A 23,706-nucleotide genomic window follows, 5' to 3' on the forward strand; every position below is an offset into this window, starting at 1 on the left:
TGATGTTCTACCGCTATTCCCTCGTACCTTGTAGAAGTCCTTAACGTCCCCGTTGACAATTGCCCTTGCGCCAGGAATTCGTCCTGGCGCCACGGGGTCTCGCAGACCAATTCTCTGGAAAATTAGAGGTCAACTCTGTGGCGAATTAAAACTCCGATATTGAAACTCGCAAATAAGAACTTTGGCGTCCCTGTGCTGAGGAAGACTTACTCCAGCTTCAAGCTTCCACCGTTTTACAAAGTCCCCATTCGAATAACCCCTGCTGCAGTTCATCATACATTCTCCTACACTTAAACCGTACCCCACGCCTTCATCGCACTAAGTAATCACTTCCAATCACGTCATCTTATAATATAAAACCCCCAATTCACTTAACTCTTTCATCTTCGCTAGCTTTAACACCGCCCTGCAACGCTCACTTGACTCTTTCCTCGGTGCACCCAAAGGGAGACTTGGAGCAGAAACTGCCTTCGTCCATCTTGACCAGTGTCTGCATCAACCCTTTGAACCCTGTCGGGGTGACCCAGGAAGAGCTCGCGGCCCCCCCGTGGCAGCGAGGCTTCATCGCGCAAATAAAGATGCGCGGGTTCGGGTCAAGCGGGGTAGACACTCCGTTGAAATCGTTCTCGCGATGCCGACGTCCCCGAAATAGCTAGGAACACTGCCCCGCGTACCATTGCCTGGTTTACGGTTACAGCATGCACGGTGTCTGGGCAACGCGCTCTGCGTATCTGAAACCAGAGAACCCATCTCCTCGCCACCGTGTCCCTCGCTTCGTGCCGCTCTCTGGCTGGGTTCACGGGACCGTTGCACGAAAAAGGCGACTTTCGGAGTCGTCGGTCCGTCCAGCGACTCCTGTCCGCCGTGATCTCTCCATCCGGTTCCGAATTCTCGTTCCGCTGTTGTTTCGCGTGGGACGCTAGCTTCTGGGGTACCTTTGTGGGGTTCGAATGGGAAATGGAGATTTGAAGATTACTGGGGTTCTTCAGGGAAAGTGTCAAAGAACTTTTTCCTCGTAGTTGGTCACAGTGCCCTGGGACATAGACCTACCAGAGCTGGAGAATCATGATCCTCAGCGATTATTAGCTTCTCTTCCAATCTAGCTTCTTGGGGATCTCTGTACCGTTCGAATGGCAACTGGTGGAGGTTTTAGGAATTACTGTAGTTTCTGTATTAATAGTTGTGAAACGAGAAAAAGTGTAGGAGGAACTTTTTTTCTCCACTCGTTTGCAATATTTAGTGCTTAACTTGAAGCTCTTGAAAGTAGGAGGGTACGCTTTGACTTCTCTTTCCTTTTTCAAGTTGGAATGACGAAATGTCCTCAACTCCTACAGTTAATTAATTTTTCTGCCCAAATCTCTGCGGTTCGGGCAATCCATCGCTACACAGGTCGAATCTTGGTTTCTCTGACCTGGTAAATCGCATTTGCAATGCTGCTTTTTTTTGGCGATTCTCTTGAGTTTTTACGGGATGAACCTATTCCTTTAACAAGGCCCTTGATAAACTTATGTAACCTCGCTGTGTATGAGTTTATGCTGCCCTCTTTAGTTAAACTGTACTATCTAGCATTTTTTCATTTTTTGAGATATGTTGAAACACTTGAAGTTCCACACGTCTTTTACCTTTTAAGTAAAGTTAGAAAACTCTACGTGCTTCGTAAAGATTTATAAATAGTACAATGTATTTAACCTAACTTCTTTCCAAATGGTTATACTATCCTATCTAAAACAATTAATTAATTGGTACGTTAATAATACATCACCTACCGGTACACCTATTACAAAAAATTATATTAGGCTGTTACGAAATAATAACAACATATTTTAATTTGAATGAAGGAAAATAAGGACGGTACAACGTAAATGCTAAAACTTCAGTTTTCTCGGTTCTTTCAAAATGTTAGATAGGACATTTTAACTAAAGACGGCAGTATGGTGTTTGAACCGTTAACCAACTTTAAGTATTGTATGCTTTTCTGTTATACGCTTTGCATTGTTTTTTTCCTTTTATTTTGTCTTTCTCTCTGTTTTCTGTTTTACACTAATGCGAGTTTACCCCGTATATATATTAAATTAAATATTCCCCTCGCGCTCGACGGCAAAGAGCCCCAAGCACCGGGAGCTATCGGGCAACACGAAATTACACAACCTCTGAATCACTTCGCTGACGGTCCCAGGAAACTTTGAACGCACGGCAGATGTAATCCAAGGAAACCGAATTCCGATGTTTCGTTGTGTATAGCCGTTGGCGTCGCCGTGCTCCATTCATTCTCGCCGCGATTTCGCGGATTCCCTGGCCGCCGGGGCGTATAAATAGCCCCTGTGTTTCACGTTTACGCGTTTATTCCTGCTTGACGGATTCGCGTTCGACCGCCTAAGCGTATCTCTGCAACGATTTCTCATTCAGATTTAGGACCCGGCGCGACAAGGGAGGTTCGACGGTGTCTTTAAAGGGACCGCGGCCCGCCCTCGAGGCCAGTCGTTTTGCATAACGATATCGCCACCGATCCGTCGGGTTCCCGTAGCTCGGCTCCGCGGACGAACGTCGTCTCGGCGGACGGGCGCGCAAAAAAGGGCAGACGACCTTAGGCGTCCATCAGTCGGCCGTATTTTCTGCGCCGGCGTATTAGGAGCGGACCTACGAAATCCACCCTGCCCGCGAATTCGTAAGAAATCATTAGCTCGAAATAGAGCGCCTCCTTCGTCTTCGTCGCTCACGGTAGCTGCGTCGGGATCTGATGCAGCGTGTTTGCGCTTCTAAATTATCGATGGATCTCGGGTGCGTGTCGGGGAGTTCTCTGGGGAATTGGAATAATTGGAATTGCTGAAGCCTGATGGGGATTTTAGTGTTTCGCACCGCAGGGTTGGAAAGCATCCGCTGTTAACATCCTAGGGAGCAAGCTACGCGCGTTTGTGAGCTGTACACTTCTTTCTTTTAGTGTTAGGTATCTTTAGCAGTCGTCGAGTTTCTTTGTCAATTGGGGTGAAGATCTGTTTCCCATCTGTTCATCTTCTTACTTACCCAGTATTTTTATGGCTCTTTAGATATTTTTAGTAGAAAAGAGGACGTGAACCTGTGGAAACGCCGTTAACCTAGTTTCGCGCTAGCATGAATAAGAATGCGTAGGTCGCGTCGAAAGGGTTGATTTCATTTTTGAGCGACGGCCCAGCCTATCAGGCGTTCTATATCTCTTTCTTCGCTTGAAATATATGAGATTGCGGGAAATTACGCGACGAATTATTATACCAAAGCAGAATCGCCCCGGGGTTCTATTTAAATTATTTATGCTCCCCGGCCAGTGACAGTTATTCCCTGACACACGAGCCAGTGAACAAGGCATCTTTGGCGTCTATCTGCTGCTAGCTAATAATGCTGAAGCTCTTGCTCGCGAACGTCTTGGTCGGTTGAATAACAGGTACCTTTTTACGTAACGTGAATTTCTTAAACGCAACGCAACTCCATTTCGAAAACAATTACTGCGATCTACTCCCCCCCTACTAATTTACACTGCGCATTAATTGCTTCCGTTCCTCTCCGACCACCGATGCAACACGACTCGTCCACACAGAGTGACATTCGCTCTGAAACCCTTATCACCTCTGGCGGACGAGAAACTCGCCAATTGAAGACCTTGCAGCGAGAGGGGTGCAACTCCATCTTAACCAGCTTCGAGCAAACTGGGAAAAAACTGTTTGTAGACGTAAAAGAATAACATTATTCTTGCGCCCGCTCGTCATCGTTATCTGTGGAAATGTCCTCATCCGCAGTCAACACACATTTGAAAGCCTGCTAAAAAGGCTGTTTATAAGGTCGGACGTAGTTGCGCGTTCGTATTGCACAAAACAGTAATGGGTGCAGGCTGAAAATTTGCAATAAATCGCTGGTTTGTTACCGGATTTACATCAAACTTGCGCCAAGCGATGTAGATTTTTTTGTTAGGGTAAACCAACCATTGAATGACCGAATTGTTGAGTCTATGGACCTTTGAGATTAATACTTGAATATATTTATATATAACAACAAAACAGCTGTTGAAATTGCATTGAAATTTATTTTTCTTGAAACTTCTATAAAAATAATTACACATTCTTATCGTAATTAAAAAAAAAAACAGTTATAAAATGCAAAACGTGTAGAAGCCCAGTAAATGACCGCATACTTTTAATAAGAATTGTACTTATCAATGTTTGCTTAATACGCGTAGCTAAAAATATACGACATTAAAAGTGCAACTACACTGCACTTATAAACATATAATAATGTTTAAATTTATAATTGGCATTTCTTTGCCTAATGGTCATTCACTGGTATGCGGTCAATTACTGTTTGGTTTACCTTACGAATATTACATATAACTTAAAAACTGTCAAAAGTGGAGTTGCGTCCCTCTTGCTGCAAGGCCTTCAATTACATTCAACTCTCAATCCGCACCCTCTCGTTCCATATTCCTACAATCTTCTTCTAACAGACAGTGATTACCCATCGACTCGAAAGCCTTGCACCGTGCCGTTCCCCTTCCCTGTAGAAGAGCTGATCGATGGCAGGTGTCGATACAAGGGACCCAGACCCATCTCCAAACAGACAGACAGGATTACCCTCCGATCCGACGCTCTCGCCCTGCAAAGACAATTGGAAGCAAATTTCCTTCGAGGCCCGAAAGGTACCTACCTATATGCGCGCCGCGCTCTGCCCGCGGAGAAGGACACGTCCCTCAAATAATGCTTCTTAATTCGAGCTATCAAACGGCACAAAGGATGCGTCCGAGAGACGAAAAGGTTTGATACCGCGTGTTCCACGGGGCCTTGGGACCAGGCCGTGCGTTGCAAGGGACGGAATTGGGGCTCTATCCCCCCCCGATGGGTTCCGACCCCTTTTTCATCCGGAGAGCGCGGAGGGGCGGCCATGTTGGGTCGCCTCAGCCATTTTTCGGGCACACACGCCGAACAAAAAAGGCGGGTATACGGGGCCTCGGTGAAAACCGCTTTAAAGAAGACCACGTCAAATCTGACAGGCCAGAGGGAGGGGCAGGAGGGAGGTGGGGGGAGGGGAGGGTAGGGTGGCATACACATATGGCCACGTAAGGGTCCGAAAAAGGGGCCCGCCTCGGCCCCTCGTGTGCACGTCCCGTCGGTCGTCGCTGCCGCCGCCGTTGCTTCCATCGTTGAAAAAGAACAATCCACCGTTTCTGCGGTCGCTCCTCTTCATCGTGTTCTTCCTCTTCATCTCGGCTCTCTCCCGCCCCTACTAGAACTTCCCCACGTTTCCTTGTGTCGCCCCGCGGGCGACAGAGGGGGCATTCATTCATGCACGCATTCCCAGAATGCACTCTGCCCCGCGCACGCGCCCGTCTCCGTGTATGGCGCATACGGATTACGGGACGCGGGGTACGAGCTTGCTTTTTTCGTTTCCCTGGACGTAGGACGATTATTTGGAGCGGGGGTGGAAAGTGGGGGTAGTTGAGTCGCATGGAAGTTGCGTAGAATTCTGAATCGAGTAGGTGGGATGATGCGGGGACACCGAAGAAGATTGGTCTTCGGCTGGTAGATCTTGAAAGAGGAAGGAACTGGGCAGATTACGAAGTTCTCGGTTTTCAATCTTGAATGGAAAGTCAGTGTTACAGTGACGTGCAAAAGTATTCGGCCACCCTTTAAAACAAAATAAGTTGTTTGAAATTGGTCCAAATGATTTCGCATAAGTTTGCTAAGTGACGTGATTTGGCGTTTCGAAAAGAATTGCGATTGGTCGGAATAGTGAAACAAAATAGTAAATATCGTGTTTTTCACCAAGTTTAACTGTTTGTAGCTCATAACTGCGTTAACTGGTTTTGATGACATTTTCAGCACGTATACAACTTACTTAAATCTACAAAAGGCATTTTTTTTAAATTTTCATTACGAGCACAAAGAAAACAGTTGAAAAACGGGACATTTATTATTTTTTTCGCTATTCCGACCAATTGCAATTGTTTTCTAAACGACGAATCACGTCGCTTTAGGAAACTAATCCATCTGGCTTCTCAAAAAACTCAGGTCATTTGGACCAATTTTAAACAAGTTTTGAAGGGTGGCCGATTACTTTTTCACGCCACTGTACATCCCTCGAAAAGTAGTGATAGTTGAAGGAGGAAAGAAAAACTCCCATTCGCAGCTGCGTTCATCAGCATCCAGCTCGGTTTAATAACTCATTCGCTCAACTGTTATTTAACTAACTAACTAATAGGTATCCGGAACTGTATTTCTTTATTACACTTGTACTTTTACCAGAAAAGTGGCAAAAGGTCAGAGGCACCCAAGAAAAATACTTTGATTAGAAAAGTAAACAGCAATATACTTTTACTTTTAATAAAGACCTAATAGATGAACGTTATTCTGCGTCGTTTAGAATTTGATTTACGAGTGATTTAAGGATGCTTCGACCTTGAGGCGGCAGCCATGATGGATTTGCCCACCCCTTTACGGGCGCGAGGGGCACGCGGAAACGCGCGTGGTCGGTGCAGGAAATTGCCCGTCGCTCGCGATTCGTATCGTCGAACGATTTCCTCGAACGTTTGCGCGTGCCTGCTCGCACAACAGGCCCTGTTCCAGGCGGATTAAATCTGCCTCTGCTCCGCGAGGCTGGCCGATGCAGCGGAACGCAAACGGTCCAGAACGGCCAGCCACGAAGACACTTAGCGGAACGCGCGAGCCAACTGCCAGAGGCTTTTCTATTAGCCACTTTTGTTGCATACTGTTCCACTGGCGCTGCCTCTACGGTACATTTGAATCTCATTGTTCGTTACGACTCTGTGCTCGCTTCGCGGAAGATCGTGCCCTGCATTTTTCGTCGTCCAGGAATACATTGGTCGCGTGATTTTAATAGCGACTGATTTCAATTGACCGTGGTAATGCTGGAATGGCCTGTCCCTAGTTAGTGTAGTACCTTAGGACTATTGTTTTCTGGTTGTTTCTTTTATTCTATATTCGTTATTGATTCTATTTGCGAAGGATAGATAAATTGTGTCCCTATCTTCTTCAGCTTTCTCTGACTATTAGGTAGGTACTGATCACTTTATTTGATTTCCATAAAGTAGTTCCCTTTGAAGCATAAAGAGGAAGAGGTGTGTGAAGCTTCGTAAAATTCTTCTACTTCTACTTTGGAAACTTTGAGTAAGGGTACGACCATCTCTGTAGGCATAGATTTATTTGAATTTCTGCTGATTATTTCGTTATAGGTACGTTTCAATTTGGAGTAATCAAGTGTATATTAAAACTCGTGTGGCGGATGCAGGATCAATTTAGACCGGTCTTAAATATCAAACTGCTTGTATTAGTTACTACCGGTATTATTTCTTGAAGGAACTGAGAATTTTGTATCATAACAGGATTAGATTCTACTAGGGTAACCTCGGGTAAGCCCATGATAGTTTTAAAATTTGTGTATTAATTGCTAATATTTACATATTCTGGAAGTGAATCTAGGATATAATGATAGGTCAGACATCAGAGAAACAAATAATAGGTTAACAGAAATTTACTAAGTATATTTAATTGAAAATATACAAAATTAAGTTGTCATGACATACTCTGATTACTCCGTGATAGTACTCTGGTAACTCCGTGATAGTTCTCGCTAGCCCGTGATATGGCTATCAGCTACTTTTTTTTATATGATTTACATTATTTTAAATTATTTTAAATTATTTTAAATTATATTAAAATATTTTACATTATTTTCCATTATTTTATATTATATTATTTTATATTATTTAATATTATTTTATATTATTTTATATTATTTTATATTATTTTATATTATTTTACAATATTTTATATTATTTTATATCATTTCACATTATTTCTTATTATTTAACATAATCAATCGTTTCATGATCGTTAGATGTCTGAGACATAAGGAAACATTGTTTCTGGTATTGACCATGAAAATTTCTCAAACAGCGCAATCAGAAACGCAGTTTCAGGCACACGAAAAATAAGAATTTAGTCTCTTTTCATAAGCAAAAATAACACTGATGCCTTATTGTATGATAATTTCAAAAGTAGGACTTGTTAAAGTGTAATTTTACCATCACTTACATGCAGTTTGAACTTTTCATTTATCTTCTAAACCACATATAATACATAAACTATAAAATTAATGCGCTGCTGGAACAAAATGCTCTCTCACTCTATCACACTAACTTCAATTGACTAATTATTTTACCACAACATAAACTAGAAGATCAATGCTGTATGTTAATGTTTATTCCATTAAAATTGAGTCAGGCAATTTAGAGTTACAGATAGATGAAAAAGTATCACGTAGTAACCTGTACCACGAACTTACCCGAGTTTACCCTATATAGGAAAGCTTATTCTGAAGTGTTTATGAATTAAACCGTAGGTTAACCTTTAGAGGACCGGGATTTTTTCATTGAAATGGTAAATTTTAAATTTTAAGTCCCCAAAGGTTTAAGTCGACCCTGCCATCCGGCGTGGAGTTGAATTATTCGTCGGCCATTGGATTGACCCTTAACAGCCCCGCAGAATTATTTTTCTTATATTTTCCTTCTTTTCATTCGACCCTGTTTCGCAGTATGTCGTATCACGAAAATAGCATTCAGTAGTTTCGAACAAAACACGCAAAAGTATTTTTTTCAAATATGTAATAGAGTCACCAAGGAATTATTAAAGAGGAGTCTGCGAGACTCCACATCACCGTTTATGTCACAAAGTGGCCACGACACCGGTTAGGGGTTAAACAAATCTTGATTATTCGCTTTCAGCGAGAGTTCTCACTGTTCGACTGCCATCCGTTTCTCGATCGAAGGTCGGGAACCGTGGCCCCCGTTGTGTGCGCCCCGGTTGAATGCGTTCGACGTCTATATCCGACCCGTGGCTCCTTTCTTCGTGGTCTCTTTTTCGTGGTAGCATCACCGCCGGCGGAAGCATTTTCGTATGACGTATACGAACGTATGCAACGGTACACGCACACGTTCCCTTAAACGGTGTCGAGTTACTCGTCAGCTCCGGACACAAAGCTTATGTAAGTACGCCAAGAAGCTTCGATCTTCGCGGCCATGGCCCACCTCCCTCGTCCTCCTGATAAACTTTCAGGCTACGAGCATACAACTTCCCCGCTAATTCCCACACACATTTCATGAAAAACACTGCCAACGTAAACCAGCAAAGTCTAATCCACTTTTACAAAGCTGCGTTTCTATATCTACATAATTGCAATTAACACCTTCCCATACGATTCTTCTCGTCACCCAGCGCGCCGGAGTTGGCTATTTAATTTCTACGGTGGGGCGTGCCATCAAGGATACCAATTAAGAGAAAACAAAAGTAGCCAACGTTGAATAAATTACGCGCGCACAGTTAAGCCTCGTTCACATTAGCCAAGTGAATTCAAGCTTCGAGGCTTCGGCGACTGCGCGAATCAGACAATCAGTGGTGGTTTTTAATTCCAGTATACATATGCATAATCTGTAGCACTATGTACTCGCGATTGCAAGGCGAAGGGTTAATATTTCGGTGGCGCAGAAACGGCTTCCCCTCGCGTTATATTTACACATTCTGAACCACCCTGCACGTCTCCCGCCAGACAGACGAATTATTATAACTGACGACCTGTCTGTCGCAACTCCAACGCCCGAAAGACACGTCCAAAACGTGCATCACCCGACGCTCAGCCAAATGCGTCGCGACGCCATTTCTGTTTACCCGCGGCTCATCGTAACAGCCCTTGACCACGAATTTTATCGCGCGACATTAGCCGCGTTTTACGAGGAGATCAGTTCGCAGTATCATCCACAGCCTGCGATGCTCAAAGAGAGAGAGAGGGGGAACGTATCTGGTGCCCCGTTCGTTTTAATAGATCGCGGAGAATACGGTGCGAGTGGAGGTGGCTTGAGCGTGAACCTCGCGCCACGGTAGGATTTATTCTCTTCCCGTGACTATAACTTAGAAGCGAGGGGGTCCCATAGCGGCAGCATTCCTCTCTCGCGTTTCCAATTTATGGTAATATCGTCCGGCGTGATCTCCGCGGCGGAAGCACGCGCTGCTCGAGCTGATTCCCGATCGCCGGGATAGAGAATCAGTCGGGGCCATTACGATATTCGGTGGGCTTGTAATGCGGACCATTAGAGAGATCGGAGGGGCCTGCGCGCGCGTATCGAGGGTGCATTCTGGGATGTTGGAGAGGAGATTTACGGTGGACGTCGGCTGGTCGTCGCTCCTCCTTCGAGACACGAAGGCTGCTTTGGCATGAAAATGCCGGCGTTTTCTGGCAGGCGAGCGCGCGCGGGCATTCTTCCGTGCGATTATTCCCGTCGAAACAAGTCGATCCGTCGGATGGAACGCCGTTCGTCTGGCTGGCCGCGACGCCGCGCGGCTCAGCCACCCCGCGCCTCGATAGATCTTCTCCTCGGGCCGCTGGCTGCCAGGGCTATTCGTCTTTCGTTTCGTTATCCGTGTTACCTTTCGTAATTATCGCGCCGTTAATCTCAGACGGCCGCGGGGGATCCTGTTTCGAGCGACACCTTCGAATTAGTATGTTCAATTGGAGAGGGAGCCGCCGCGGAGGACCTTCTTCCGTTGGCATCGATTGAGATTAATTGACACGTTGCTTGTCGCCCTGACAATAAGTGGCGACTTAATGATTTGAGGAGAGGCTGAAAAGGGGCTCGGTGGAAACCTCCCCGAGTAGCCTGAATACCAAATCACTGAAGCGGGAATGGAGGAATTAAGCTTCGTTTAAATACGACGAAGTAAGTTGCTTATGGATGGACATTTTATTCGGCGTTCTTGCAGCCTCGCGCTTAATTTATAGAGGACCATTCTGCTGAGTAATGGGGATTTTCGTGGAGCAGCTTGGCGTTTCGGGAAAGAATTCAGCTGGTTGCTATAAATCCGCGTCGATTCGGTTTTATCTGCTTCTTCATCTCGCCGACGATCGATTTGCATATATTTCGCTTTCAATGAAGGAAAGGACGCTAGTTGGGTGTTCCGGCGTCGGCGCGCAGATTAAATCTGTTTCGCGCCACGGGATCGATCAACCGATCGTTGACATGATTATTAACCGCGGTTTCACGTGTGCGGCAGAGGAATCGTGCCCCCGGTGGGGATCCGCCTTTACGAGGGAGGCTGGAAGAATAGAGGCGACAGACGGATCCGATGGCTTGTGTAACACGGTCTCGTAGAGACGAGGAAGACTACCGAGTGGCAGGTTCAACGTAATCCGGATTAAAGCATTCCGGAACACCGAAAGCGTTTTAACGCTCTGGCCCTGTTGTCGGTCGACGCGGGGACTTCTGAGTTTACCTGCCGCGATTTTATCGCTCTGTCACTCGCTTAAGGGGGCCGGCTCATTTCTGTTATGGTCCGAATCGATCGGAGCGTCCCCAGTAAACAAACGGACCCTAATGAAACTACCGCGGTCGATAAAAAGAACTTGTACAGAGATGACATCTCCCGGTACTCTGGGCAGACAAATTTTGTATGCATAGTTGCCACATGTTCTGTTCTCTCTGTCTCTGCCGCGCTGTTGCCGTAGATTTGTAGATTTTTATCGAGAAGTCTTGAAGGAATACAGCACGAGAGCTGCGTCTAGCGTCAGAGCCTCGCTGAACGTAGCAATAATGAAAGATAGAGAGGTCCGGGAGTGTAAGAAGGAAAGATGGAGAGATACAAAACCTGACACAATTTGAACCATCATTATTAACGATATTACACATAAAATTCATTTGCAGAATTGAATGCCCGTTTCGTTCAAAGTAGTCCGATTTAAATTATTTTCTGTCAATTTAATAGGCAGAATCACTTTCATATTGATAAGATGAAAAGTAAAGGAATTCTGTTTCTTCATAATCGGTGATACATCGCCGAAAATTATCTTTCGCCGTCGAATAAATTCACTTCAAATAAATTCATTCATCCGTGGTGTTTGGAATAAAGATAAATCGTGCTATTCGAAGCTTCGAATAACGGATAAACAAAGTATCTTTTATTTGAGTTTATTTCTTTATTCACCGTGATTCGTTCAAGCTTCTGTGACGACAAAATCGTAATAGGGGAAATGCGGTAACAATGCGATACGACTCTCAATATGTATCGGCAACTATGTATTCCCTACATTTATCGGCTAGTTTGGATTTCCACCGGTTCTGATGGTACGTGGCACGAATATACCATCAGCGACGGTGACGGAGAATCCTTGAAGCCTTATTCTGTCATTTCTCGAGTCAGTCACAGTACACGATTCATAAATTCATTATTATTTCAACGTGCGGTGCTTATTAGCATTGAAACGCACCAGACCACCCTGCACTGATGTGTACTGGAGGCAGCTATACCCTCAAAAACTTCCCTCGTGCCGATTCCAGGACGAAAGTTGGTTGCAACGGTTTGTTTACTGCATTGCGTATACGTACACGCTTTTCCTAGCTTGGCTTTCCTTCGCTTCGCAATCGGTCTATCAGTGTCTCAGAACCGTGCGCAATAATTGCTTCCATTACTGGACAGTGGTATTTTTACAGAAAATTGGGAGAATCCCTCGGTATACCAATTCTACTAGTTCGGTGCAGGAGTTCCTTCGCCTTATCGAACCGAAGTGTCTACTGGAAATAGAAATATATTCTATGTTTCTTTAAACAAAGTATTTTGCTTTGGTATGTATGACCGTTTGCCACTGTTCTGGTAAAACTAGTTGCGCTACTTGGATAATTCTCAGACCATAAGCTTCTCGCTCCACGCATCAACTGTCTACGCGGAAGGAAAGACTTCCCCCGAAGTGACGCGAAGACAAAAGCTTCTCAGGGTCAGCGGGACCGTTCTCGCGTCTCGTATTTTTATACACTTCTGGAGGGAAACAGACACGCAGGAGTTACGACAGGGTCAATCGAGGGGGGTGAGGGGAGAAGATTTTTTCCCGTGAAATTGCGCGCGACGGGTAGATGTAGCAGGGTGGCAGGGGGTGGTCAGGTAGAAAAAAGCTGGGCCCCTGGTTGACCATAGAACAAGGAGGAAGAGCGATGGAGAAGTATGAGGGAAGAGGGAGAAAGGTAGGTGAGCCGAAGTTTGTAAACAGAGGCGGTGTGTACACGGTAGGCTGCATCCCCATTATTTTAGGCCGAAGAAATTCTTTGCTATCTGCTTATGGAATCAGCTGCTGGGCCCGGTTCCCTTCTTCTACGCTTCCTCGACGTGCTCACCTGCCGAGCAGCCGGGATAGAGAGACTGGAGGCTGCGGCCACGGGGCCCCTCTCGGTATATACTTGGGAAAATCCTCCGTGCGCGTCCCGACAAACTAGCCAACCGATTTTCAATTTGCTCTGCTGCCGGGGCCCCCTTCACCCACGTCCAAGAAGTTTGCCTTACTGCCTTCTCGGCGGCGTCGAGTAATCCAGAGGCACAGACCCCCCTTCCCTCTTCTGTTTGAGGGAGCCGACCCTTTCGCACGGATAATACCGTGCCCCTTTAATTCACAGGTAATCCCGTGAAAGTTCGAAGAGCAAGTCAAGTTTGCTTCGATTCCAACTGTCTTCTACGTGGACCACCCCTTTGAGGGGTGTCTAATGTACTAAAGTTCTTCAACTGGTGGGGTATATTTCTTGCAGTTAGTTGGAGGCAGGAAAGCGATCTTCATTGTACGTTAATGATTTAAAGAGAGTATACAGAGGATTATTGGTGGTGGGCAGGGGGTCGGTGGACGAATTTATTCTCCCCACGTTGGTAGCATGCATAATGGTAGGCTCTTACTATGCCTCGCCTAGGCTTATTTTATTAAACGATTTTATTCAGCTTCGATCCTCTGTTTGTTTGTAAATATGTTCGTATGTATGGTTCAAATCTGGCAACTCAAATGTAACCCACTTCCAACTATCCAATTGCCTTGCAACTTTGCAGACGTGCGTAGTTTGGATGACAATACAATATTTCAAAAAAATATTAACCCGCGGGGGTGAATAAATTACCCAGTCATCAATAAATATAACCCATAACCACAAATCCAATCGACTTGAAACGAGCCACTCGCGTTCCTCACGAAAACGACAAAAAGCCGCTGCATTCGGGACGCTAGTCGCATCGCGATTACCGAAAATACACAATTTATCGAGAAATGATCCGTCACGTATGTACGAATAGTAAAACTTTGCAGGCGTTCGTAATATATCACCATCAAAATTGTAGTACAAGAAAAGAATTATTCTTCAGTTTTTAGTGCATTTTAATTTAGTTTTTACTACATTTTTAATAAAACCGTATAACATAATTTTTTTATATATTTTTTTTATTCTCACCATGCTTTTCTTACGCATTCTGACAATTTCACTCAGTACTACCTCTCCTTGAGAATATTTTGAGGAAGGGAGGCGAGGCGCAGCGTGAGTAGAGGGCAATGCCAACGCCCTTCGGTCACCGCTAAATTGTTACAAGCGAGGCAAGCTGAAACCTCGTAATAGAGGAAAATCCAGGCGACGCGAGTTTCAATGCGAGTGAGAAAAGGATCGTAGCGAGAGCCGACCTTAAGTCCTGCGCACGGTTGCAAGTACAAACGCAACCACGTAAGAATCCTCTCGATTCCTCACCCCAGCGTCTTGACCGTCTTTAATCAAACGCTCGGCGAAGCGAGCGGTGGTCCGGCCGCCCCTCGGCGCTTTCTCTCTCTTTTTTTTCGTTTTTCTAACGCGTCTAATAATATTGTCTCGCGTTTCTAACGCGACGACGAGCGCGCAATCGGATCGCATCTCCGACCAGAATAGAAGCCCGAAATCTCGGATCCCCGTTGGCTCGGCTTTTAAGCCGGCTTCCTACCGGGCTGTTTCTATCTCCCGTTGTCCGCCGTGTCCGCGACGGATATCCACGGGATCCCACTACGCGCGCCTCATGCCCTCGAACCTCCATTCCGACTGGCTCGTGATCGAGCGTGTCGCTGAAGAATCACTTGTAACGTCGCTGAAAAATCGCCGACCAGGCGGAGAACGATCGCCCAGCCGCGGGCGCGCGGGCAATAAAGTTGGACCAGAAGGGAACCAGAGGATGCAGGGACGGTTCAGTGGAGCTACAATAGCGAAGCGAATGGTATCTACGGGCCGGGGAACGCGTGGATGGGTTGGTCACGTGACGTGGAAAATAATAACGTCCTTAAAGTTGCGCCGGGGCGTCGGGCAGTTTGTTTCGTAATTCAGTTTATTGCGCCACATTCGAGGGCATCGTCTTTCATCGTCCCCCGACGAGCGTGCCAGCTCGAAGGTGGCGGGTGGGTGGCGTGTAATTTGACAACCCCATGGGACACATTATAAAAGAAGACACACGGGCGATGGGTTAGGATCGTATCTGTCAAGGAGCGATCGAACGAACAGTCTGTTGCAGTTGCTGCGTTGGCTTTCTCGCTTGGGGAGGGCAAGGGAGGGTGTCGGTCAGGGATTAGCATAATTCGTAATTTAATTTCCCGATAAATTTGCTATGGCGTCACTCGCCCCGGTCGGCCGAAATGAGATGGTATCGGCTTGCGCGATTCCACTAATTCGCGTCTAAGTTTATATCGGCCTGGAGAGAGCAGCAAGGGGTCGAGATAGCATCTCCCTTCTGTCTTTCTGTCTCTATCCTTCCTCCCTCCATCCTCCCTCCCTCCATCCTTCCAATTTCCTTCTCCCTTGCTCCCGTGGCCGCCTCGTAAAATCGGATTATATCGGCTCTGTCGCCCCTGCGTTGTCGCGCACTTTATTCGAGCCACCACACGATATCGCCCCCCCTCCAACCCTCCTCCTCGCGAACCAGCGGGGTCAGGGTTCGCCGCGACAGTACCCCGTAATCACGTTTCTCCTCTAATGACATTCCCCGGGACGATTTCTGCCGATCGCGCGCGACCACTTTAGAGGGGGCTCGACAGTTCTTTTTGTTTTTTATTGTTTCCACCCTTTAGTGTTTTGGTAGCTGTGTTTTTTGAGAAGGGAACGTGTTACTTAAGAACTTCTCTGTGTAGCATCGAGTGGGGAGTGGCCTCGAGACAATAAAGTCTATGTTTGAGCGGTTTATTTTGAAAGTGGCGTAAGTCCATTTATGTTCGAATCGAGATATTGAAGGGTTTGCGTTGGATTAAATTTAAAAATATGGGTAACAGATAACATAGTAGTATAATTTTTGGGGGTTTTCAAGGGTGTGAAATTTATCATCCCAATTAGCATGATTAACATTATTTAAGAAATAATATGTGTTTGATGGCTATGAATGGACTTATGCCACTTTCAAAATCAATGGAATGACTCTTTCAATTCTTAAGAAAGCACAAGTCCATAGGAAAAGTAAATTTCCCTTGAAATAAAAATAAATGTATACACTTTTATGTTATAAAATCAAAAAAATATTTAACTTTTATTCTTCCTTAAGTAATTTTTACATTAACATTAATAATGTTTTATTATTATTCAGTCTTCTCCAGTTTTTGTATGCGAGAGTGATTTAAAATAATTATGGTGTGCAGGTGGTATATAATATAATAAATCCATTAAGTCCTTATATTTTAGATTGTGATTGGTCTCGTTTTTTTTCGTCCAAGTCTGTCGTCCAAAATTTTATCTGTTTGCTGTAGTTTTAGTTGCGACTGCTTTATGTCTCGCAGACATTTGCTTTGTAATATGCAATTAATTCGTTATAAACAAATTATTAACAAATCGCTGTAAATTACAAGGGCATATCCGGAGACCCGTATGAATCCGTAAGTGGATCCAAAGTGAAATTTGAGATTAAATTGTTTATAACAAATTCATTGCACATTGATAATTAAATTGCTACCTTGATAATTAAACAGAAAGCACAATATTTTTCACATCCCATTGTGAGAGTTTCAAATGGATATGGGATTAAGGAACTTTCAAAATAAACTTTTTCATCACTTCATTAACCAGCATATTTTCGTTTTACAAAATTTTAATGATTTTAAATATATTAGTAACAATTTGCTTCAGAATGCAAAAATGTAACTATTAAGGTAGCTGACTCAATTTTTCTGGAAAATGGACTTACGCCACTTTCAAAATAAACGGCTCATTTAGTGATTATTACTGAACCAGAACCTCACTTCCACGTAGTAGGCTTCTTTAACCTAATCTGCTCAAGAAGACAGTAACACAATTGATAACACAATTGGATAATCATTTTGAGAGTCAATCGTGTCCCAGAGATTGACAAGGGTCCAATACCTTCCCCGCAGTCTCCCGTCGTCGCATCCCCTGATCTCTTCTCGCCCCTAAGACCGGGCAGCAATCGCGGGCCCGCTGTTTTGCCGGATCGAAGGTTGCGTCGCCGTTAGGATCCTGCGGCCGGGATGCGACCTCGAGGACGCGTCTCCGTTGTTTCTCGTTTTGCCGTCAGATAGAATCTGTCCCGTCCCGCCGTGAAACCGTTCTCCATGGTCCGTCGTTGCCCGTTTCTGGAAAACGAACGAATCGATCTTGCCGCGAGGCGGGCCCCGGGGTCCCTGCGGAATCCCGAAGGCGAAGCTTATTTACGAACTGGCCGATTAATAAAACGAGCCGCGCCTTCGATCATTATCTCCGTGCCGTTTAAAGCGACGGGGCCGTGCGCGCGACGGCTGACGCCATAAAATCGCGGGCCCCGGCAACGTTTTTCGGGGCCACTTTGCCCGGTCGCTGCGCCGAGCTGTGTTGCCGTCGCGTCTGTACCTGGAACGGGGAAATAATTAAGAATAACAGCTGTTAAAATTATCCGCCGCTGGATCTCCAACCTTCTCGTCTCCCCCGGTTCCTACCAAATTTCCACGGTCATCCTCGGTTAATTGAAGTCTTTTGGTGGAGTTATCAAGAGACACGGCAGTATCTCGCGCCAAGTACACGCGCAGCGCGAGACACAGAGTGTCTATGTATATTACGCCACGACCCGCTATCAAGAACCCTTCGATTTGGATGACAATACAATATATTTAAAAAAAGATAATAACCCCCGAGGAGGTGAAAAAATTATCCGGTCATTAATAAACACTACAAAATGTGTGAAATCTCCACAAAATTACATTTTTCAAAAAAAGGCACAAAAAGTGCGCCAGGTATACGCGCACACGCAGACGAACGAATAAAACTGTCGTAAATTTATTAATAGCTATATTTAGCTTTACGAAACTAATAATATACAAAAATCGCGCCAATTATAACAATGGCTATTTACGAAAACAAAAAATGTATTAAATAATATTAAGCAGATATATTTTTATTTTATACAAATAAATATTTCAAGGCCAATAAATATTTTATTCAAAATACTTGGCGCTGCGCCCCGAATTGGTGTTGCTAAACTGAATAAATATGTATAAATTGCATTAATCTTTTAATATATATGTCATAAATATTGCGTTTCTAATATGTATATGTATATGTTGATGTATTTTGAATTGTAACGGAGTTATTCTAAGTTATTAATACTAAGACAATTAACATTTTTTCGGTTTCGCAGCGCCAAGTATTTTGAATAAAATATTTATTGGTATTGAAATATTTATTTGCATAAAATAAAAATATATCAGCTTAATATTATTTCATACATTTCTTGTTTTTACAAAAAGCCGTTGTTATAATTGGCGCAATTTTTGCATATCATTAGTTTTATAAAGCTAAATATAGCACATTAATAAATTTACGACATTTTTTTTCCTTCGTCTGCGCGCGCGCGTATACTTGGCGCACATTTTTGTGCCTTTTTTTAAAAAAAATGTAATTTTGTGTAGTGTCAATTACGCTGTAAGTGGGGACATTTACACCGTGGCTCCGGCCGGGGGAGGAATGCGCCGCTCGTATTTTTCGAATGCCCACCCTTTAGTGTTAATGTTCCTCCGCGTGACGAAATTAGAGTTGGGAATTTGCATTGCAATTAGAGCAGGAAGTGGGGTGAGACGGGGCATATTCAATTATATTCCACGTTGGAAATCGTCAATGAATATTAAGCCGCTGATATAATTCCTCCAACATCCACCCTCTAATTTATTCGCATGTTCGTTCACAGAACAAATTGCTCCCTTATCAGGAGTAAAGGGGGAAGGGGCACGGGGGTACGTGCGGATCAGAGCAGCGAGCGTGGTAGGTGCCAGGGCGAGCGCGTCCACCGAATAAACGTCTCCTACGCTCGATGAGTCACAAATCCTAATGAAAATAATAATGCCCGAAAGATTCCGTTCTTCGTGGCCGCGCGGCGCAACGCGGATAAATTTACTGCGCGATCTCTCCTCGGATAAGGCATACCTGGGGACACCTCGTCTCGGGGTTATAGACCCAGCCATGCAACGGGTGGCGAAGAAAGTACCGGTGGAGACCAGCCTTCGCGCCCCCCTTGACCGATCTCCTCCCCCCGCCTTGTCCCTTGTTGCCTCCTCGTGAGCTACGTGTGTCGTTCCACGTGTGGGATCCGTCGCGTCTCGTGGAAATAATTCTTGTCCCTCGACGAGAGAACGGGCAGGCTCCCCTGCAACCGGGCCCCAACAACGTGGGGACGAGATTTTCACCTGCCGAACGGATTTATCGCCGCCTCGAAGGCCAGTCTCCTTTCGGAAGATCACCCTCGCCAGTGACTCGTCTATTTTCCCCGGAGATCCTCCTCCGGGGGCCACCTCGCGATCCTGGCGCGGATAATTTCCTGACGATGTGTCGGGGAGATTCCTCTTCCACCGGGATGCAACACCTTCTTCCCATCGTGGAGCGGGGTTTCCTTCGATTTTGGTGGGTGGATGGCCGAATTCCGAGCCGGGAGAATGTATGCTGTGCGATACGTGTAGTTCAGAGAAACAGAGGCAGATGCTGTGGGACCTTTCGATACTAGGGTAGAGGACCCAATTACTGACACTTTAAGCGTTGACCTTGACATTATCTTGTAGTTTTGTAGTTATGGACTAAATGTATAATGTTGTCCTTGTTATTTATTATTGTTTAATATGTTTACTTTATGAAAACAATTTACTGAACCTTAAAACTTCGATTTTTATGTATAAAATCATCTCAAAAATATATCTCGGGATCTATTTCTGACACCCCAATTACTGCCAGCTAACCTAATACTGACACCCCAATTACTGCCAGCCAACCTAATACTGTCGCCCGACTTACTGCTAGCTAACCTAATACTGCTATCACATTTACTCTCATTTTTTTAAAAATCATAACGTTGGGTATCAGTAATTACGACATGCTGCATTCACATGAGTAGTTATTGCCATGGTAGTAATACGAAAATGCTTGAAACGCTTGTACCAATCACTGTCACCCAATCAATACGTAAAAAGACTTAATGAATCGTTGAATTTAAATCTTTATTACTTTCTACGATGCTTATATTATTTAGAACATAATATTTTTTTTATGTTAATAGCTTAAATATTACAATTACAGCATTTTTTTAACGCCTTGTTTTCTCTTTCGCTAGTAAAGAAGTCATCGTTTTCACTCTTCTAATATGCGCTTAAAATTTTTCATCGTTTTATTCAAATTATTGAAGAAAAAATTAAGTACTGTTTTTTGTATCGTATAAATAACAGTTTCAGTTATGTGCTAATTTTTTTTATACATCCTTCATTTCACAAGATTTATTCGTTATTTTACATAAAACAGCTTAGGATGACAGTAATTGGGTAGGTGGTAGTAATTGGGTCCTTTACCCTAGACATTTTCCTCGAATCTGAACGACTCGCCTATGGCTCCGCGGAAATTGGAACGAAGGGTGGTGATTTGCGGCATCCCCGTATTAAAGAAAGCGGACACAAGTGCGCAAAAGTCGAAAGGGGTTGCAACCTCGAAACAAGATAAAATCGTAGGTTCACGCGAGCCTTCAATACTCTGCGCCTTTTCCGACCACGGTATCTGTCGAAGTAGCAGCGCTGCCCGCCACTTCTGGCCCCTGTTATCAGCTCGGTAGCCCTGCAGGTCGAACGAATCGGGGACCGGTTCTCGAAAACACCCCGTAGACAAGTGTCGTAGCACTTGCAGTGTCGTATCGCGGCGGGCACGTCTAAACGACTTGTAAAACAAGCGCTTAACGATTGCTCGTACCTGGACACGCGGAGATCGTGGAGGAAGGTGGAACAGAGAGGAGGAGAGGGGGAGAGAGGGGGCCCAGGCGAGAGTTGAGGACCAGAGCCTCCTCTTCTGGTCCCACGTGCTTCTTGCTTCGAGGAGGTCCAGCCCGCTAAATCGAGTTTACGAGACGTCGAGGGCGTCCCTCTGTCTCTGCTGCTCCACGCGATTCGCTTTATATTCCTATTCTTCCGTCGTTTTTACACGCCCCCTCCCCCTCGCGGGCCCCGGCCACCCTTAATTCACAGGCAGCAGGGGGAAGGGCAGCACTGTTCTCGGTAGTTTACGCATCGCCGCGGGCATTATCTTAGCCGATATTATTCCGTGCCCCCTATCCTCTTCCGCTTCGAGTCACTGCGGATCACCTGGACGACGACTATCCGCAGCCGCGAGGGTGTTTCGTTCCGTAATTATATTAGTAGGAGCTCGCTGGAAGGCGACCGGGGAGTTGCGCACAGGGAATCGCGAGAGCGCGAGTCAGCTCTGCTAAGATCCGCTTGGGATATTAATTGGAATAGGACTGCGACGTGGTTGGCCACCGGGCATCGTTAACTGTAACGAGGGCCACGACTAGGATTATCGGGGAACGTGAAACGCGGGGATGATTGCACTGTCCAACAAAATTGAACTTTCTTTCTGTTCTGTATATTCAATAGCCGTTTCTTATAGATTTTTGGGCGCTGAAAACGAATCCGCAAAGCGTTTATCGCTATCACCCTCAGTTTTCGAGAAATCGCATCGCGATTCCCGTCGTAAATACACAATTTATATCGAGAAATGATTCGTAACGTTCGAATTGGAAAGAAATTGTAGTACAAGAAAAGAATTATTTTTTAGTCTTTACTGCATTTTAATTTAGTTTTTAGTGCATTTTTATTAAAATCGTTTAGCATAATTTTTTTTTATATATTTTTTAGCATTATTAGATTAGAAATGTTTCATTTATATTTAATTATCTAGTGCAGTTCTAGAAATAACCCGATTTATACCGTGTTTGATCTCATTTAAATCTGAAAAATCTCAGCAGTATGTTACTGAAAACGTTACGTTTTACATTTTATTAATACATAATCCACTGCAAGCAACACTGTATGCCTTTCGAGTCGAGCAGCCCAAGTCCTCGGCTCGAAGAGAGATCGCGCCGATTCGGATAAACACGCTGCCGAAAGTTGTTCGAAGCCTTCGAATAAAAGTCGAATAAACTACGGATAAAGATGAAAACCTTATTCGACGGTTCGAATAAACGTTCTTCATATAAAAAAATTATCTTTCGCCGTCGAATAAATTCACTTCAAATAAATTTATTCATCCGTAGTGTTTGGAATAAAGATACCCTTAGTTCTGGAAATAAATTTAAAGATGTCTGCAAAAGTGGGTGCATTTCGGGTGTTCTTTTCCCTTTGATCGTTGTTTAAACATACTTAAATGTTCATAATGCACCAATAACTTATATCGCTGTATTCGGGAGGGTTCATAGAATAATTTCACGCAACAAGCAACCGAGTAACTATTAATGTCTCGACACAAAAGATATTCAAACTTGAAAATTTGCAGTTTTTTTTCAAAATCGAATTTCTCAAAAACTGAGAGTGTTGGCGACAAACGGTTTGCGGATTCGTTTTCAGCGCACAAAAATCTATAAGCAACGGCTATTGAATCTTACAGACCAAAATGGCTGTTGGGCAGTGTTATCGTAAGGATCCTCTGCTATTGCGTCTTCCGCTCGCTGCTGGATTATCCTAGCTTTTCAGTGCTCTGTAAGCTTAAACAGAATGCAGCACTCTATTTAGGGAGGAAAAGAGGGATCTTGGGGATGCGAGGCTTCTATGGAAACACGTTGTAGGAAACCTACCCCTTCATTTCCACTATTTTACTGACCAGTTACCAATTCTCTGTTACAGTGGCCAGAGGGAGGACAAGACCCACGGCGGAAGGTTAGGCGATTCCAGCAGCGAGAGCGGCGACGAGGCGAAGAGGCAAGCAGTCGGTCAGCAACAGCCCACCCAGCCCTCCTCGTGCGCGGTCCAACAGCAGCAGCAGCAACAACAACAGCAGATGGTGGAGCATCAGCAGACGTCGAGCATGTACCAGCTACCGCCCCCAGTCTCCGTCTCCAGCCCTCACTCGTACCACCAGGGTCACGGCTCCACCTTGAGCCATCCCCACACGCCGACGCACCACATGCAGCACCACGACACAGGCAGCGAGAGCGGCGACGACAAACGGAACGTTCATCATCAGCTGCAGCATCATCTCCAGGTCGGTGCTCACGGTACTCACGGCTTGGTACATCCCACGGCAACCCTGCCGCCGCCACCACCCAGCTGCGCCCAGCAGAAGAGCCAGTTAGACTATATGCAGTACTATAGTCCACAGGTATAGTGAACCGTCAAATAATCAGGGAGGGGGAGGGGGTGTGGTTTCTGGTGGAGGGATTCTGACTCTGGTATACCAACTCTGAGCTTCAATTTTTTGGCATCCGGGGAGGTCTTCTATCTATACGTGGGAATGGGCTTCAGACGCTTGAGGCCAAATGGGGATTTGGTAGCAAGTAGAAGCACGGAAGTGATAGTAAAAGTTGCACCTAAGTGGGTCGTTAAGAGACAACTTGTAGACTTAATGAAACTTTCCTCTATGCATGCTTATTTTGCTCGGCG

At 45.0% G+C, this 23,706-nt stretch overlaps 1 protein-coding gene across 6 annotated transcripts in view; it reads left to right on the plus strand.

Annotated features, from left to right (window-relative positions):
• Positions 1 to 23,706, plus strand: part of So (SIX homeobox 1 protein sine oculis) — a 49,408-nt gene that overhangs the window by 19,407 nt on the left and 6,295 nt on the right. For all 6 annotated transcript variants that reach the window (XM_076811507.1, XM_076811506.1, XM_076811508.1 and 3 more), the window contains exon 4: positions 22,951 to 23,425. In XM_076811507.1, coding sequence (XP_076667622.1) covers positions 22,951 to 23,425 — 475 coding nt within the window. The remainder of the gene's footprint in view (positions 1 to 22,950; positions 23,426 to 23,706) is intronic.

The sequence above is a fragment of the Andrena cerasifolii genome, chromosome 4, assembly GCF_050908995.1.
Source record: "Andrena cerasifolii isolate SP2316 chromosome 4, iyAndCera1_principal, whole genome shotgun sequence".
In the NCBI taxonomy this organism is placed as follows: Eukaryota; Metazoa; Arthropoda; class Insecta; order Hymenoptera; family Andrenidae; genus Andrena; species Andrena cerasifolii.